The sequence below is a fragment of the Antedon mediterranea genome, chromosome 3, assembly GCF_964355755.1.
Source record: "Antedon mediterranea chromosome 3, ecAntMedi1.1, whole genome shotgun sequence".
Lineage (NCBI taxonomy): Eukaryota > Metazoa > Echinodermata > Crinoidea > Comatulida > Antedonidae > Antedon > Antedon mediterranea.
Window position 1 is genome coordinate 34,079,085 of NC_092672.1, and position 17,823 is coordinate 34,096,907.

The window sequence follows — 17,823 nt, forward strand, 5'->3', positions numbered from 1 at the left end:
AAGTGAAGCAGTATGTTTACATTAATTTCAACTGTCATAACATTCTAGTCATGTCATTAAAAAATTGATATTAAATGTGTTTTATTTTAGCCTACATAAAGCAACAAACTTAATTGAGATTACAAGACTACACTAATTCTTATGCATCTTGTTATGTTCAAGCATGGAGAAGTTCTCCATGCTTGAAGTAAAGGTGCCAATTAGAGCTTAAAACATTGTTCACACTTGACTTTAAATGGTAAATTTATTATTTATTATTATAGGAGTTGGATAGCCGAGTGGTTAGGACACTTGAATGTCGTACAGATAGACCCAGGTTCAATGCCCGACAACTCCCAGTTCACTCAGCTGTAAAATGAGTACCTGGTTGAAAATACTAGGGAGAAAAAAGGCGGCGTGGAAAGGAACTGGCCACCTACCACATAATGCCGAGGCTTAGTACAATGAGCTCATAACAGCTCATTCCCCTACGTTCAGAGAACACGGGACTCACCACGCACCTTCAGACAGTTTCATTTTTTTTAAACAAATCTGAAAATCACAGGGTTGTGGTAGCAACTGCATTTGGTCGTTGAGAACAAAACATTGTTATCAACGAACGTCTGTAATTAGGAAGTCGTACCCAGTGCAGCACAGGAAAAAGTATTATATAAAAGCATAAGCATATTTCAACTACTGCAAAGAATGTTGTTTCATGTTTTTTATAATAAAAACATGAAATACAAAAAAGATGACAAAATACATACGTTTGGAGAAATATTAAATATGGAATCATAAATATTACAAACAACATGCTCCAAAATATCAATGTTCTGGCTACTTGTCTTGATTTTCTTAAACTGTTTCTCTTGCTCTGAATATGATTTTGAATCTTTTTTTTTCGGATAAGTCGGTAAAGCAAAGCACTCAATATAATTGAACAAACTATCAAAAAAAAACCTAAACTACTAACAATAAAAGCAGGAATAACAGGGAGTGGATTTACTAGCATGTCATCCATCCGTGAAAATTTTAAATGCACTATGACTGGAAATAAAATACCGAAAACCCACATTACACCACAAATTACTTTGTAGACATTTGCTTTCATATTTTGATATGCAACAGGAATTAATATTGCAATGTAACGATCAAGCGATATCAATAGTATATCAACAATTGTCATCAAAGTTTGTACGCTGTGAAAGGTCGCAATAAAATACCATAATGCAATAGGAATTCCGACGGTAACTGCCAAGGAATAAAAAATAACTCCCACGATCGAAAGTACAATGTTCGTAAAGCAAGCACTCATGAAAAAAATGCTTGTCTTAATTTTGTTTTTGTAAAACCTTACAATAGAAAGTATGAATAATATATTGAGTAGAAGTCCACAAGAATAGAGTGTTTCAAGAAACACAATTCTTCCTATAGCCCTGGGTTCGTCAAACTTTTGATACGATAAATTGATGTACATGAAAAATTCACATTCTTCCATTGTCGTTATTTTCACCACAAAAAAGATGTTCACTACTATTTTGATTACAGTCAACTCTCCAAATACCAGATTCTCTGAAAACTGGAAACTCTCCCAAAACCGAAACTTTTCTTGAGGTACAAAAAGTCCAAAATTTATTTTTACAATTAAAAACACATTCTGTATACCAGACTTTCCAGAAAACCAGATATATTAAGTCAGCCTAAATGTGCCCGGTTTATTGTATTATTTATTTGAAAATGTTATGTCCAATCCAATAACTTATTTCTGCCAAATACTTGTCAGCAGGAAGTTCAGACCCTTCTGTTGTTATGTCTTGTAAATTGTGTTTGGGTTTACAAACTGTCATCAGATAACAACAACAAAATTACTTGTATCAAACTCTATAGTCTGATTGACAGAATTTAATAAAGATTGAATAGTTAGTACTGAAGGGGAGAAATATGAGCAAATTTACTTATCAAAATGATGTTTTCCATTTATTACATTTCCAAGATCAACAAAATTGTTAGATCACTCATGTTACAAACACTACAATGCTAAATTGTAATAACCTATTTATGTCTTTAATGATGTAAATCTTGAACAAAAAAAAATGAACATGACACTAGAGATAGTTTTAAACAATTGTTTATTTACTTTCTGATGATTTTCATTGGTTCATTGGTTAATTTTGATTGGTCAAATAATGAGTAGGGGTCGTCAAACACACGGCCAGCCTGTGGTTCTTTTATGGCCAGCCTGTGGTCCGAGGGCGCTAGACATTTAGACAGAGAGATGTAATAAGAACACTAGAGGGCGTACTCCAGACTGAAAAGTGATTCCAACAGGAGGAGGAACCAACAAGATGGCGGCCGTAAATGTGTCCAAAAACATTATTTAATATAACAAATAATAATCTAATATAATACATTAAGACCCATGAATTACAACACATATTCTTGTCAAAGCACAGTGAAGTTTTTATAAAATGAAAACAGCTGTAGAGGGCTCACTTTAGAAAAGCATGGAAAAGTTATGTCTAGCGCCCTTGGGACCACAGGCTGGCCAGTATGTCTAGCGTCCTCGGACCACAGGCTGGCCAAAAAAGAATCACAGAGCCGAGACGGGCTGTTTGTGTGTTTTCATGCTAGCGCCCTCGGGACCACAGGCTGGCCAAATGTCTAGCGCCCTCGGACCACAGGCTGGCCAAAAAAGAGAACCACAGGCTGACCGTGTGTTTGACGACCCCTTTAGCAAATAATTGTCCATCCAACACACTGTAAAGAAAGTTTGAAATATTGAATCAATAGGCTTGCCTCACTTTCTTTAGATTTTGTCTTATATTATCTTTATTCATTTCATTTTCATATAGAATTTCATTAAACATGTATCTCTAAAACATATTAGTCTACATTTCATTATCTTATGACATTTATTTATCAATTTATACAGTATAATAGAGATACAGTACAGATGGATAAGACATAAACAAACAATACATAACTAGAAGATTTGACACCTTGTTACATTTATTCTCCAGAACTAACAAACAAATAAAGTTCAATACAAGACCAAACAACCTTTTTTTTAAAGTGTTATAATGTCCTCCTAAAAAAAATTTTTTTTTTCAATTTGTTTTGTTGAATATGCCATTTTAAATTATTGTCATATAACAGTTATTTACTTTGACCAAAAACTGGATTGGAAAAAAAAAATTATTTTTCTAAAAAAAATATAATTTTTGAATAGCCAAAAAATACCTGTTTTTTTGTTAAAATATGTGAAATAATTATTTGTAGTGATTTTTTTTCTACAGAAGTGAATAACTTTTTTTTTTTAATTAACTCTATTAATCTTTATTTTGGATGTTTTTGGGGGACAAAACATCTTTAACTAATTGAAGTAGGTAATTTATTCGCACCAAGATTCAACAATTGATACAATTACACTGTGAAAGATATAGAGTTCTGCGGTGTGACGTCACAATAGATGCCGCTGCATGGTTTCTAGCCAACCAAAAAATGCGTTCAACCCTACTATGTTGATAATCTGTATAGATCTGTATTTCTATCAAATTATGTATCTTAGCTTGATTTTTTAACCTAAAAAACAAATATTTTGTGATCTTTTGAAATTTTATTGAAAATTATTAAGTTTACTCCTTCAATAAGCCTATTCCAAACCATTGGTGACCTTGGAGTAACTACGGCAGGTTAAATGCATTTTTTGGTTGGCTAGCAACCATGCAGCGCCACCTACCGTCGTGACGTCAGCACCGCAGAACTCTATAATCTTACAATGCAGAAACTGCATTATTTGCTTTTGACAACACTAGCAGGACATTGTTACGATAGGAAGGAATACGAACCCAGTAAAGAATTGGAAAGAAGATGTAGTATAAACCGTTAGATAACAAAGCCATGATAACAAAATTTGGGTAGTCCTCAGGACCAATAGATTCATGAACAATTGATACAAAAACAACAAATGTAATAATCTCAAGAATCATTATCGGCAGAAACAGGAGAAAGTTCATAAGAACTGTCAAGAACAAAGTCACAGCAAGACGGTGAGATTTTCTTAAATTTGTTTTCGTATTTTGGTCTGTAACTTGTTTCTCCTGTTTAGATACTTTTCGCATGATAAACGCATACAAACTAGTTGTAATCAAAACCATCATCACGCCAAGTACAGACGTTGAAAACATTAAAAGTAAAACAAGCATTGAGAATGAGACTTTTACCAGGATAAGAATTGTACAAACACCAAGTGTTGAAAAGCCCAGACAGATGGCTATATAATGCCTGCTCTGGATTTTTTTATAGAGATGTGGATGCGAGACTGCAAACAGGCGGTCAACAGCAAGAAGAAGCATAATTAGCATCGAGAAAGATAATGAAAAGTAATAAAGAGAAGAAACAACAGTCTCATCTATTCCAGTTCTTGTAAAGTAACAATTAATTTGGTAGCAAACATTAAGGATATCTATAAATGTATATAGAATAGCCAAACCTGATATTAACGTAGCTGTTTTAGTTCTTGTCTGTCTTGGAACGACAATGGTAATAAAGAAAAACAAATTTATAAATAGCCCAATTACATATATCATCAATATTATAATTGCAATTGAATGGGGAAATCCATGACAAAATTCCTCTGTTGCATCAAGATACCGAGATGCGTTAGTGTATGAATCGTTGATTGACATTGTTAGCCTATTATTATAATAAACAAAAAAAACAGATAACTATATGGTAAACTTTAATCCAAATATGTTGTAAATTTGTAATTATACTGATATGCAAAACATGCAAAATAATAATATGATAAATTATTTGTGTAAAATTGATATGAAAAATAGATTATGTACACAGTTTTTTAGAGTTCCACGTTGCGTGCTTTCTCACAACCTTTTTCTTCTTAATAAATTGTATGCATGCGTCAGTTTTCAGGAAAAAATGTTGACACTTGATCTTGATGAAACAAAGTCAGCAAAAATGTTCACCTCGAACAAGAAATAAAGTGCCAAGCACTCTGAATGTCTTTGGAACTTTATGACATTTGTTGACAGTAAAATGTGCTCAGTGGTGACAAACCTCAATTAATTTTCTATGCAATAAATTGTTTTTTAGAATGTCTACATTGGCCCAAGAACAAATAAAACAGCAGAAGTATACAGATGTACAACAATTCTAAGCCAAAATCTATCTTTGAATGCAAAATGTGTCAAAACAACTTAAAGTTCTTCCAAAAATCTATCTTTTCACACAGAATGTCTAATAACAACTTTGAAGTTCTTCCAAAAATCTCTCTTTGAATACAGAATGTCTCAAAACAACTTTGAAGTTCTTTCAAAAATCTCTCTTTACAGTACAGTTTTGTTCCTCCCACTGATGCCAGTCGCATCCAAGAAGCAGTCTTCTCTAGCATCCAAATATATGCTGGGTCCGACAATACAGAATGTCTCAAAACAACTTTGAAGTTCTTCCAAAAATCTCTCTTTGATTACAGAATGTCTCAAAATAACTTGAAGTTCCTCCAAAAATTTATCTTTGAATACAGAATTTCCCGAAACAATTTGATGTTCTTCCAAATAATTTGTCTATGTAACAAATTATACAACTATATTTTTTACAAGCAAAACACACGTTTGAAAAGCTGAATTCTCTATGATGTATTTGTTGACAACGCAAACATTGACAGTGTGACTCTAAATTGAAGCGTTTTACTTAAATACATTAAGAAATAAACACAATCATTTTAAACCAATTTATTTGTAGGACAAAATAATTGATATTAAATTGTCAAATTGAATTAACCTTGCTTTTTTTTTATCAAACAAAATATGAACAATAAGCAATACAGCTATAACCAAAGTATTTCAATCAAATTGACTTACTAAATGATGGCAACACATTGTACAGTAGTTACTAACATCGAAAAGGAATTAGTACACTAATTTCTTTCTCTTAAAGGTAAAGTTCATTGAAGAAAAACTCAAAACAAAATTAAAACACCAAAGCCATCATAATTCAAGGTAGAACATTGAATAATATTTTAATGCACTTATTTGTAAATCATAATAAATTGGCCTTAGAGATTCTGAGTACTCTCCTTTCATTCATGTTATAATTACTTTTTATGAGAATTGAAAAAAAACCATAAACTACTGTATAAAGCAATACTTTTTCTTATCTTCTCAAATTTCATGTCAATTTTAATAAATTTAAAATTCAGACAAATTTTTCTTTTTCAAGCCTATTATGTTATGACAAAGTTCTTCATTAACTAAAAGGTATATAAAATCGTCTTTCTTGTAAACGTACATGTTTGAATATTCTACCATACATTTATTAAAAGGTATTGATATCAAAAACTCTACTGGATGATGATTTACCAGTTATAGATGCAAACGTTACTGCAATGCCGCTATCCTACATTACTAATTTATCGTTAGTCAACTGAGAGCAGTAAATGTTAAAACCTGCCCTCTATACTTTTGGAACATGCTGTACTCGATAATTGATTTAATCGGTCATAACAAATTAGAGAACTTGTAAGACATGAATGCCATGTCAAACAAATACATTTTTAATTAGTAAACAAATGGTATATTGGCTTAATTATTAAACTGTCATTATTGACGTGAATACACAGTTGTTTAATATGTTAACCTTTGAACCCAACAATATTCTATCTATCCATAGAGATATTATATATCTCTATGATCAATCATATGATTGACATACTGATGATAGTTCATGAGTATAAGAATAAACAAAATGAGGCAAAACTCTCCCTTAGCAGAAATGGTCCACAGGCCTGTCAAGAGTGTCAGCCCATAAAACACACAATTGTAATTTTATTATATTAACTGCCCATCAAATACAACCCAAGGGTACTATTAGGTCATTTACAACAAGGTCACACTCCAGCTCGCCTCTCATGTGTGTTAAGATAAACAATCAGAACTGGTAAATTGTTTAAAACAGACCAAGATTTATTACCCGGATTTTTTAAAAAACCCGGGTGAAATGGACTGATTCTGCTAAGGGAGAGAAATGCCTAATGGACCTGCCTGTAAGTGTGTCCCATATTGGGAAAGTTGATTAAATTATAAACAATACATTCCTATTACGGTATTTCAATTCTATTATAATAATTAAATTATCCTAATATTATTGAAATTCGATAAAGCAAAGTAACCTAAGTTGAGACTGTAAAACTAGTAGGCTTAATTCGCATGTGAAAACAACTTTTACAGTAAAACGCATCACTCATGGTTTTTTTGTATACGGGTAAGTTGCGCCACATGTAAATTGGGTTAGTAACAGCTCGAAGCAAACACAGATGCATTATAGCAAATTCAATGTGAGTAATATACGATTTACCTACCGATGCTGGTCCTGTTAATAAAGTAAAAATAAAATAAGGGAAAAAACATATATAATAAATAGTGAGACTAAACACAAAAGTCTTCGCAAGTTTCTTACTCAACAAAATACGCATCCGATTACAATGCTCAGAAAATCGTTTTTCTTGTAAACGTACACGTTTAAAGATTCTAACATACATTACAGTCACAATGATCAGTAAAATTGTAGCGACAAACGTAAAGATATCCACAAACAAATTATTTGCATTTATATCTACAAAGACATTCATCCTCTCTAGAGTAACTATTGTAACAACAAACGTGACTGATATAGCTAATGTTGCCAAACATACACGTCCATATATTCTGCAGGTGAGAGTGGCATAGGTCATTGGGCAAATAACAGCTACGTAGCGATCTATAGTCATATACAGAAGACTCATCAGGCTTAGAAACTGTGCAGAACTGAAGATGATTGGAATGCTATACAAAAAGCAAAATTCTCTACCATATAAATGTATAAGGGTACAGATAACAAGGATCAACACACCAGTTAGAAGTTCAACACCAAGAACATTAATAACTAAAATATCCGTCTTTGTTTTCTTCTTTTTCGCTACGAAAATTCCATACAGTATGACTGAGTTGAGCACGATTGCAGATATGGTAAGAAAAAAAGATACAAACATTCCATAAATGTGAATGGCATGCAAATCAGATGTTCCATTTTCACTGGAGTTGTTTGCAACCATTTTAAATATGAAAAAATCCTGCCGAAACCGTTTGATAGATACAGTACCAAATATCTGCATAAAAGTTTTACAGTAGATTTACAGTTTCAGTTCAAAGCAGATAAGCAGTTTATCGCCAATGAATAATTTATAAACAATCAGCATTTTAAATAAAAAAATACGGTTCACCAATTTATTAATCAGAACAAAAAAACATCCAAAATAATTTTCTGGTCAAAACAGACAAGTTGTTACAAAGAATAACAGTTTTAATTATCAGCATTTCAAATTCAAGGCTAAAAATAATTAACTTACTGAAACTAGTCTACTGTTGAATCCAATTTATAAAAGATTATAATTTCAAATTTATAATCAGGTCAACCAATTAGCAAAACATCCAAAATAATTTTCTAGTGAAATCACAATAGTAGTTCCTTCATTTGATCACAGTTCAGTTTAATTGAAAGAAATTGTAGTGCTTGTCAAATAAGCTTCAGAAAATGTTAGAAAATGTATCTATAAACTGGTAAACTGCCATTTTTATAGACAAACAACAAAGGCACATCTTATTCTGCGACGATATTCTGCATCTCATCAAAATTACTAAATTAGAATGCTCTGATGATCTATATCAAGTATTATAGTGGATATTAGATTTCAAAAGGTACCGTACATCCCGTTATTACTTGTACATCAGCTAGATACTTAATGTGTATAACTAGCTGTTATAAATGTCTCGGTTACAACAATCTATATCAGTAAAATTACAATTTGAGTATTTCATGTCAATATGTTGGTTGATAATATTGATTACTGCTGGTAATAATGTTCTGATATACTTCAATAATCATTGTTGTAACTTTAAAAAAATACATCCACTTAAAACAGAATGTTCAAATTAGCCAACTGGCTTTATTCAAACAAATCAGTAACTATACACTTTATTATGTCAACTAAAAAACTGTCATCATATTTCAAAATTAATTATTGAGCAAAGTAGTTTAATAAGTGCTACAGTTGAATGAGTTCTAAAGTTGAAAAGTTCTGCAGTTAAATAAGTTCAGCAGTTGAATACATTCTGCAGGTGAGTAAGTTCTGCAGTTAAATAGGTTCTGCAGGTGAATAAGTTCTGCAGTTAAATAAGTTCAGCAGTTGAATACATTCTGCAGGTGAATAAGTTCTGCAGTTGAATAGGTTCTGCAGGTGAATAAGTTCTGCCATCAAAATTATGCAGGTAAAGAAGTTCTGCAGTTGAATAAGTGCTAAAGTTGAATAAGTCTTGCAGTTAAAAAAGTTCTGCAGTTGAATAAGTTCTAAAGTTGAATAAGTGTTGAAGTTGAATAAGTTCTGAAGTTGAGTAAGTTCTGCAGTTGAGTAAGTGCTGCAGGTGAATAAGTGCTGAAGTTGAATAAATGCTAAAGTTGAATAAGTTCTGCAGTTTTCAGCATAGGTTGTGCAAAACTATTCAAAATAATCACTGTTCTATTTACAATTGAATTTGTTATAAAATAATAAAAAATAATTTAAAACATACAATTTTTATCAAGTGACTGTGTCATGACCGACTCTTGAGCTTTTAAGGTATAAAACTGACTTCATAGCCACACGATACTTAATGTGTCTAGTCCAGTAAATCCATGGATTGATAGTGCCGTCAACAATCAACCAAATCGCAGTAAGCGATACCTCACAAGGAATAATGTCACAGATAATATCTTCACTTACATCACTGTTGAATAGATCCTTGTTACGAAATAACTTAATAGATTTACCAATTAAAAAAGGCAGCCAAAGTAAATATGTAATCACAAGGCGTATTGTAAATGAAACAACAAGTTTGAAGTTTCTCTTCTTACTCCATCTGCCACTCTCTCCAGATTTATTCTTTGTAATTTGTGATTTATGTCTAATGAGAGTTTTAAAAATCCTGCTGTATAAAACCGCAACAGCGAATAAACTGATTGCGCCAACAGCAACAAAAATTGCCATTATAATAAAAATGGCCTTATAGACTGCTCCGTTACCCAATTGTCCAGCAACAATTGAACCACATACCAAGATAAGTGTAAATGTCCACATAGCAGTAACCACAAGTACATATTTCCAGGGTCTTGGATATTGTTTATATGTCAAGGGCGAATGAACAACAGCCAAAAATCTGTCTACTGCGATTACAAGAATTGTAAAAGGAGATAAATTCAAAATACACAACCATATCATTGAAACTTGAGTTGAGACAATAAACGGTTGATAGTAGTATAAAATACTGCTCAGAATGACCAAGAAACTGGTGACAATGTCCACAACTGCTAAGTTACCAACTAAAATATTGGTCTTGACTTGTAATGACTTGGTCTTTAGGAGCGCTGCTAGGAAGATGGAGTTCCCGATAAACGTTACCATTGCTGTCATTACCGATGCACAATAATAGACAGTGGTTCCAAGGTCACTCGGATCAGTTGTATTTACATCCATCTCAAAACGTAATTCTGTATTTTAACCTCCGATGTTTTTTAGATGTCAAGACACAGATGTACCATAGTAAGAGCAATAATCATCATATATAAAGAAAACTAGAGCACAACATTGTACTTTGGTTATACTTATTATATCATTTAATCAATAACTTTCAAATTGGTATAACCTACTCTATTCACCTATATATACTAAAAAAAAATTGTATTGTACTTAATATTGTATTGGTTTTAAACAACTTCGTGTAAGTAATAATAATTGTTCTTGCTCATGACAGATTGCAGTATTGATTATAAATTAAACTATTAGTACCTGCATGGTGGTATAACATAGTCAAATAACAATAGTTTCTTGATGTGTGGTAAATATGTATCATCATAGGGAGTCTTTGATTTACGATGACCTTGGAACTATAGTTACGTCATCATGTTAATTCATTGTGCCCTTGAGAGGGGTGGGGGGGGGGGATATTGAGATGTGCTTCCTGTTTCCATTCCTTAACACAGTTTTGGTGGGTCTAGACGACAACTAAAGTCGAGCGTAGCGCAACGCAAAGCAAAAGCTTATTAAGGCCAATTTACACAGACGAGCAGTAAATGGAAAGTGGAAAACCACGTAGGTTGTCCCACATAGAATCTGATACTGGGCAGAAACCGCCTGTCTGCTAGGCGTTGTGTGTAAATGGTCATAGATTCTATATTTTTATTACCGTTACCGCTCGTCTGTGTAACTTATATCAGTAATTATGAAATCAATATAGGAAATAAAATCAATGCAAACACTTGATGGAAAAAATTTCACAGAAACATGCATTATATAATACAGTAATATATTTATGACAATGTTACATTTCTATTTTTCAGAGAGGATGTCCTTAAGGTATAATTCACATTGTTCCATTTCACAAAGCGAAAGACAGTTCTACTTTGTTCAATGATGGAAAGTCATATAAGAAACTGAACGGTGCAATCCTGAAAATGTAAGTAAGTGTGAAAGAAGTTTATGTTTTTTTTCTTCAATCATACGCCTACAAGAGTTATTCCATCCACAAAAACATATACTAAGGCTACTTTCAGACTAAAAAAATTAGATATATTTATCTAACACAAGTTGTATGGTGATCCGTGGCGTTAAAATGGAAAGGGTTCAAAGATAACCTTCTAAATGTCTAGTATTTCAAATGAAAGTTTTGTCGTATCACCAATCACGGTCATGTCTCTACATTAGTTGATGTAAAAATCTGTGATGCATCAAGACGCAGTGGCATTCACAAACCTGGCTTCTATAAACGATTTGTTGTAAATGTAGAACGCGAGGTGTTACCAGCTGTATAATATTGATCCAGGGTTCAGTTTAGACATTTTTTCATTACTGTGTTTACCGTTTTTCTGTTGAAGATGATACGTCATTAATAGTTGATGGTTTCTTTCTGAAAAGCAAGACAGACTTCATAGCCACACGATACTTAACGTGTCTAGTCCAGTAAATCCATGGATTGATAGTGCCGTCAACAATCAACCAAATCGCAGTAAGCGATATCCCACAAGGAATAATGTCACAGATAATATCTTCACTTATGTCACTGTCATTAAAAAATAAATCTTTCTTTAGAAATAACTTCACTGATTTGCCGATTAAAAAAGGCAGCCAAAGTAAATATGTAATTACAAGCCGTATTGTAAATGAAACGACAAGTTTTAACTTTCTTTTTTCACTACATCTGCCCCCTTCTGAAACCTGACTAGTCGTTGTCTGTGTCTTATTTCTAATGAGAGCTTTAAAAATCTTCCTGTATAAATATGCAACAGTGGATAAACTGATTGCGCCAATAACAACAAAAATTGTCATTATAATAAAAATGCCCTTATAGACTGCTCCGTTACCCAATTGTCCAGCAACAATTGAACCACATACCAAGATAAGTGTAAATGTCCACATAGCAGTAACCACAAGTACATATTTCCAAGGTCTTGGATATTGTTTATATGTCAAGGGCGAATGAACAACAGCCAAAAATCTGTCTACTGCGATTACAAGAATTGTAAAAGGAGATAAATTCAAAATACACAACCATATCATTGAAACTTGAATTGAGACAATAAACGATTGATAGTAGTATAAAATACTGCTGAGAATGACCAAGAAACTGGTGACAATGTCCACAACTGCTAAGTTACCAACTAAAATATTGGTCTTGACTTGTAATGACTTGGTCTTTAGGAGCGCCGCTAGGAAGATGGAGTTCCCGATGAACGTTACCGTTCCAATTGTTCCAGAAAAAAAGTAGTAAGCATGTGTACCAAATTTATTTGAATCTGGGATTGTGTCATTAAGTTCCGTGCCATTTTCATCCATTTTGATCTTCAATAGTATCAATTAATGTTGAACCTTGGCCACAATAAAAGCAGGTATGATAACCTTCACTTTATCAGTTATGTAGTCACAAGGAAAAAAGTTGTGTGGTTGTCGCAAGAAATGGGAATAATCTCTGTTCAAGCCACTGGGTTGTCAACGTCCTCTGTGAAAAAGTGGTCAGGTTGAAACCTTACAACCCTCCTTATACGCTATAAATCAAATTTCTCAAAACTGCTGGCCAAATGATACCATTAAATCAAGTTTCTCCTACAACACTTTTGTACATTTGGTATTAGCAAAACATGTTCTCTTGAAGCATTCAATTATCTTGGCTTACCCTTTATGAAATTCTGCTACAACCTGTAGAAGTTAATAAGCTTGATAAAGTAGCTTTCCAAATTCAGAAATCCTTAATTTGTGTTGAACATCTCACAGCTACCATTAATGAGTATTTAAATATCTTAGACGATGACATTCACATTAGCACTACAAAATATCCTCAACACCAGTATAGGTACTCAACAACTATTATACAATGGCTACAAACCATAGCAATCTTGTTTATACATAAAACAGACTTTAAAGTATGGTTTCAAGGCATATAATGTTAATTACAGATGAATATGTGAAAAGCGTCACTTATCCAGAAGGCATCCAAGCTAATTATACTTGTACTGCACAAAAAATATATGAACTGTGACACATTTACTACACAGAAGGAAATCGAACAATATTCTGTTAATCAATTTAGATAAACGATATCAAGTCCTTGAATGTTACTATTCACATTGAAATAGTTTTAAATAAATGCTAGTGGCAAGTCAGCCCACACTTATAATCCAATAGCACTGCATTATTCATTGTTACTTAATCCTTGAATTATCATTATGATTTTCTTTAAAAAAATTAATTTTTCATTGAAATTGGTAGAAATAGAATGGAATATGTATTGTACACACCCTTCGGATAATAATAAATGACAAAGAGGGGGTTTTGTGTAAAATTACATTATCCATAATTGAAATGTATACTTTAGGTTTATACTATAGGAAACAGACAATGAAATTATTTTGATGATGATTGTATTCAATTTTACAGTAGTGTTGTTTTATTAGAATATATTTGTCTATAAAAACACATTTTACCAATCTCAATCATCAGGGGAGAATCCATAATTTTGTTTTCTGTTAGGGTGGCGACCATCGCTAAACAAGGATTGAAGTGTTTGACTTTTTTTTTTGTGGGCTACTAAGAGCAAAATTGCCTACACCTGGACCTTCCAAAGGCTATGGCTAAATTTTGAATTTTAGGACAAAAATTCATTTTATATTGTTTGGTTTTCAGATGCAATATAATCAATCCCATTTTAGATATATATGAGATATTAAAACAGTGACGTAGGTGAGAGTAAGCTGATTAGAAAAACTTATAGAATATTTGATCTACATAAAACATGAAATAAACATTTAACACTGTCTATCTTAAGGTCATTTAGAAAAGCTTTTAAAAGGATTTTTACTTCTTACATGAGATAAAGGTTAGAACGAAAATTTTCAATTTTTTTTTAAATTTTCAAATTTTTCTTATTTTCTTCTCTATAATAAATATTAAAAAAACAAAAAACATCTCGTGTTCAAGGGATCACAATCCTTACCCAAACAATGCAACGAACAAATTTATTCAACTATATTGTATATATTTTAGAAAATTAGAGAATGAGTAGTAGTAGTATATTTTCTTAGGGAAAATGTGCATCAGAGAGAAATATTCCCCACTACTAAGGTTGTGTTCAGACTTTAAACTCACTTATGTGTAACCTAAATTACTCTTAGGAATAACCAGACGAACTGTTCAGACTACAACAAATTTACACATGTAAACTATCAAGCATATTTAATGCATCTTTTTACATTAGTACGGTAGGTTGCGGTTTAAGGTGTATTTGAAAAATTGGGTTTTTGATACAGCTAGTTTAACTCAACATTTACAGCACATGCAACCATTGCATGTGTAAATTGTAAAGTCCGACCAGGCTCTAATTCAGATTCACACAAGGACTGAGAGAGTTTATGAAAATAGTACAGGAAACAATGTTGGTAGTATTATCTCAAAAAAGAGCAATTAGTATTTCTCATGAAAATCAAAAGCATGCAAGCATTAAACCTTTTGCTATTTGTAAAATTTCCATGCAAGTTGAGCACGCTTTAGAACACCACCCCCTGTCAAACTGCCCACCTGACACTGTCTCAGGATTGTGTTGCTTAACACTAAAAACATTGGACCTGGTGACCCAATTCCCGCATAACCCGATAAATAAAAAAACTGACTGTGAGAAGATTTTGCAATTTTGCAATTTTGCAATGCTGACTGTAGTTCAATTTTGATAATTACAATACCATTTCACGTATTGATTACAATATTAATAATTAATATTAACTTCTAAGATCAGGAATTGTGAAAGTACCAGGTAATTTCCCGGTACTTGATTTGGTCTACTAGTGTTGTCCCTTCTAACCCACTAGTCATCTAAAAGATACATTTGAAAACTGGATGTTTTCTGAAAATGCAATATAGGCCTACGCACCGTTTTTCACAAGACATTAATTATTGAGTACAAGACATTATTTATGTAATACCAGACATGAATTATGGAGTACAAAACATTATTCAGGATCTTGCGTAAACACTGATTGCGATTGGTGTGACGTACAAAAGTAATTTTCAAATTAAAAATAGAAACTGATTAAAAAAAGAGGGCCTGACAATTCTCAACAGTCTGTATACAGTGGAAAGTGATTTATACGCTCTAGTTAATATGCTCAACATGCTACAACGCAGACATAGTGATGTGTGTGTGACTGAGTAGGGGGTGTGGCTTCAAACTGGCATATATGATTGGTCAATTAACAGAGCCATGGTGGTAGTCTTTTCAGCCTAATAAGTTGTGATTGCAATTTTTTTTTCGAGACAAGTAGGGGGTTACCCGGTGTACGAGTTCACAAACTGAACCACTGTCGTAGACAGATGTATTGGCGCCGTAGTTGGCTGCCGGTGACACGATGTGACCCTTAGGGGAGAAGAACATTGTTGAAAAGGTATAACATCGCTCTGATCTTCACGAAATAGCGCTATATAAATGTCGCATTTTATATAGTATTTTTATAATAGAAAGTTGATATTTCAACCCAAAAAAACCGTTTCAAAAGCCTTTAGGAAATAAAGTTTCTGCGAACAGAATATTATAGTATGATTCAATATTCAAAATTACATAAAAGGATTTAGAAATATGTTTCTATTAGAGAACTTACCGATCCTGCTCTGCCATCTTGCGTAACTTTGGAAGAATATCAATCATTTCTATATCAGAAGCATCATGATATTCTTGAAGAGGAACCTGAAAAAAATAATCTTAATTAATATTCCAAAGATTTAGAGAAAAAATTGTTTTGCAATAAATTATGAATGAAATAAAAATAATCTTTTCTAAAATTCTGGATCACGTACCTTCTGATTAATTTGAATAAACTCCACATACGTGTCTTCTGTTGGTAATAGAAAGAGCAACGCATTACCTGTGTTTCCTATCCTAGCTGTCCTTCCACAACGATGAACAAAAGCACTTAAAAATCAAAGAAAAATATTTAAAATTAACTAAAAAAGCCAATCTATTTACCAATCGTAAGTATGAATTTTCGGGAAAAAATTTGGGATGGGATTATACTTAAGTGTTCCAAAATTTTTATAAATTAAAGAGTGGGATTATACCCGAGCATGGGATTATATTCAGATTGCAACATTTGTGTCCAAATTTAGCTTAAATTATGATGTGGGCTTATTCCTGAGCATGGGATTATACTTTGTCATATACAGTATACATTTTCTAACTTTTGAATTTTATGTGACAAAAAAATGCGATGTGTCCAAATATGGACATGATGATGTCATATCACTACCATATTTGGGTACATAATAATATTATACGAATTTGTAAAGCGCCAATTCCAGCAACAATTAGTGATCAAAGGCGCTGTGGACTTAGATGTTTCATCTTGTCAACAACATTCTTCTCCCCTAAGGGTCACATCGTGTCATCGGCAGCCAACTACGGCACCATTAAGTCTGTCCACGACAGTGTGTATGTATGAACTAGTACACCGGGGTAACCCCCTACTCGTCTCGAAAGATGTATTTTAAAGTGCACATGAGCCAGATGTACACTGGACCTACGGTTTATAGTCCTTATCCGAAAAGACTTGTTCTACCACCAGAACCATGGAGCGAGTGAGCCTCGAACCCTTGCCGATGTTTTGGCTATGGATTACGGTTCCACTGTCTTAACCGCTCGGCCACACTCACATCACAATTTTGTTGTCAAACTAGTTTAATAGTGTAGGACTGACCTACCAACAGATTGCATACATTGTTTGACAACAGCAAAATAGAAGATAATCACAATGAATCATTCAGTCTTTACCTGGCATTGTTAGGTGGATCAAACTGTAAAACCCAATTGACTTCTGGGATATCAACACCACGGGCCATCACATCTGTGCATACCAAAATACCACTGAAATTAAACCAATTAATTCATTACATAATATGGTGTCAGAATCCTCATGATATAATTTATATCATATAGTGTGTATATTATAATTAAAATCTGTTTGAAGGTACTGACTAAACTTGCTCGGTAGCTCTTTTTTTAGAGAAGATCAACAAATAACTATAAAATAATGTGTTTTTGTAAAATAGGCTTGTTTAAGGACATGTGAAACGTATGAGAACAGACAGTGTGTGAACAGATTCAAGATGACCATAGAGTTTGTTCAAAGGTCTGTCTACACGATCAAACTAGTTTGGCAAAGAAAGTGTGATGTGCCCAAATATGGTAGTGATATCATGACATCATGTCCATATATGGGCACATC

General features: G+C 32.9%; 1 protein-coding gene across 2 annotated transcripts in view; it reads right to left on the minus strand.

The window, feature by feature from the left end:
- LOC140045309 (ATP-dependent RNA helicase DDX55-like) overlaps positions 1 to 17,823 on the minus strand; it is a 31,380-nt gene that overhangs the window by 8,098 nt on the left and 5,459 nt on the right. For both annotated transcript variants that reach the window (XM_072090157.1, XM_072090158.1), the window contains exons 10-12: positions 17,370 to 17,462; positions 16,400 to 16,514; positions 16,204 to 16,289 (exon numbers count right to left, since the gene is read on the minus strand). In XM_072090157.1, coding sequence (XP_071946258.1) covers positions 16,204 to 16,289; positions 16,400 to 16,514; positions 17,370 to 17,462 — 294 coding nt within the window. The remainder of the gene's footprint in view (positions 1 to 16,203; positions 16,290 to 16,399; positions 16,515 to 17,369; positions 17,463 to 17,823) is intronic.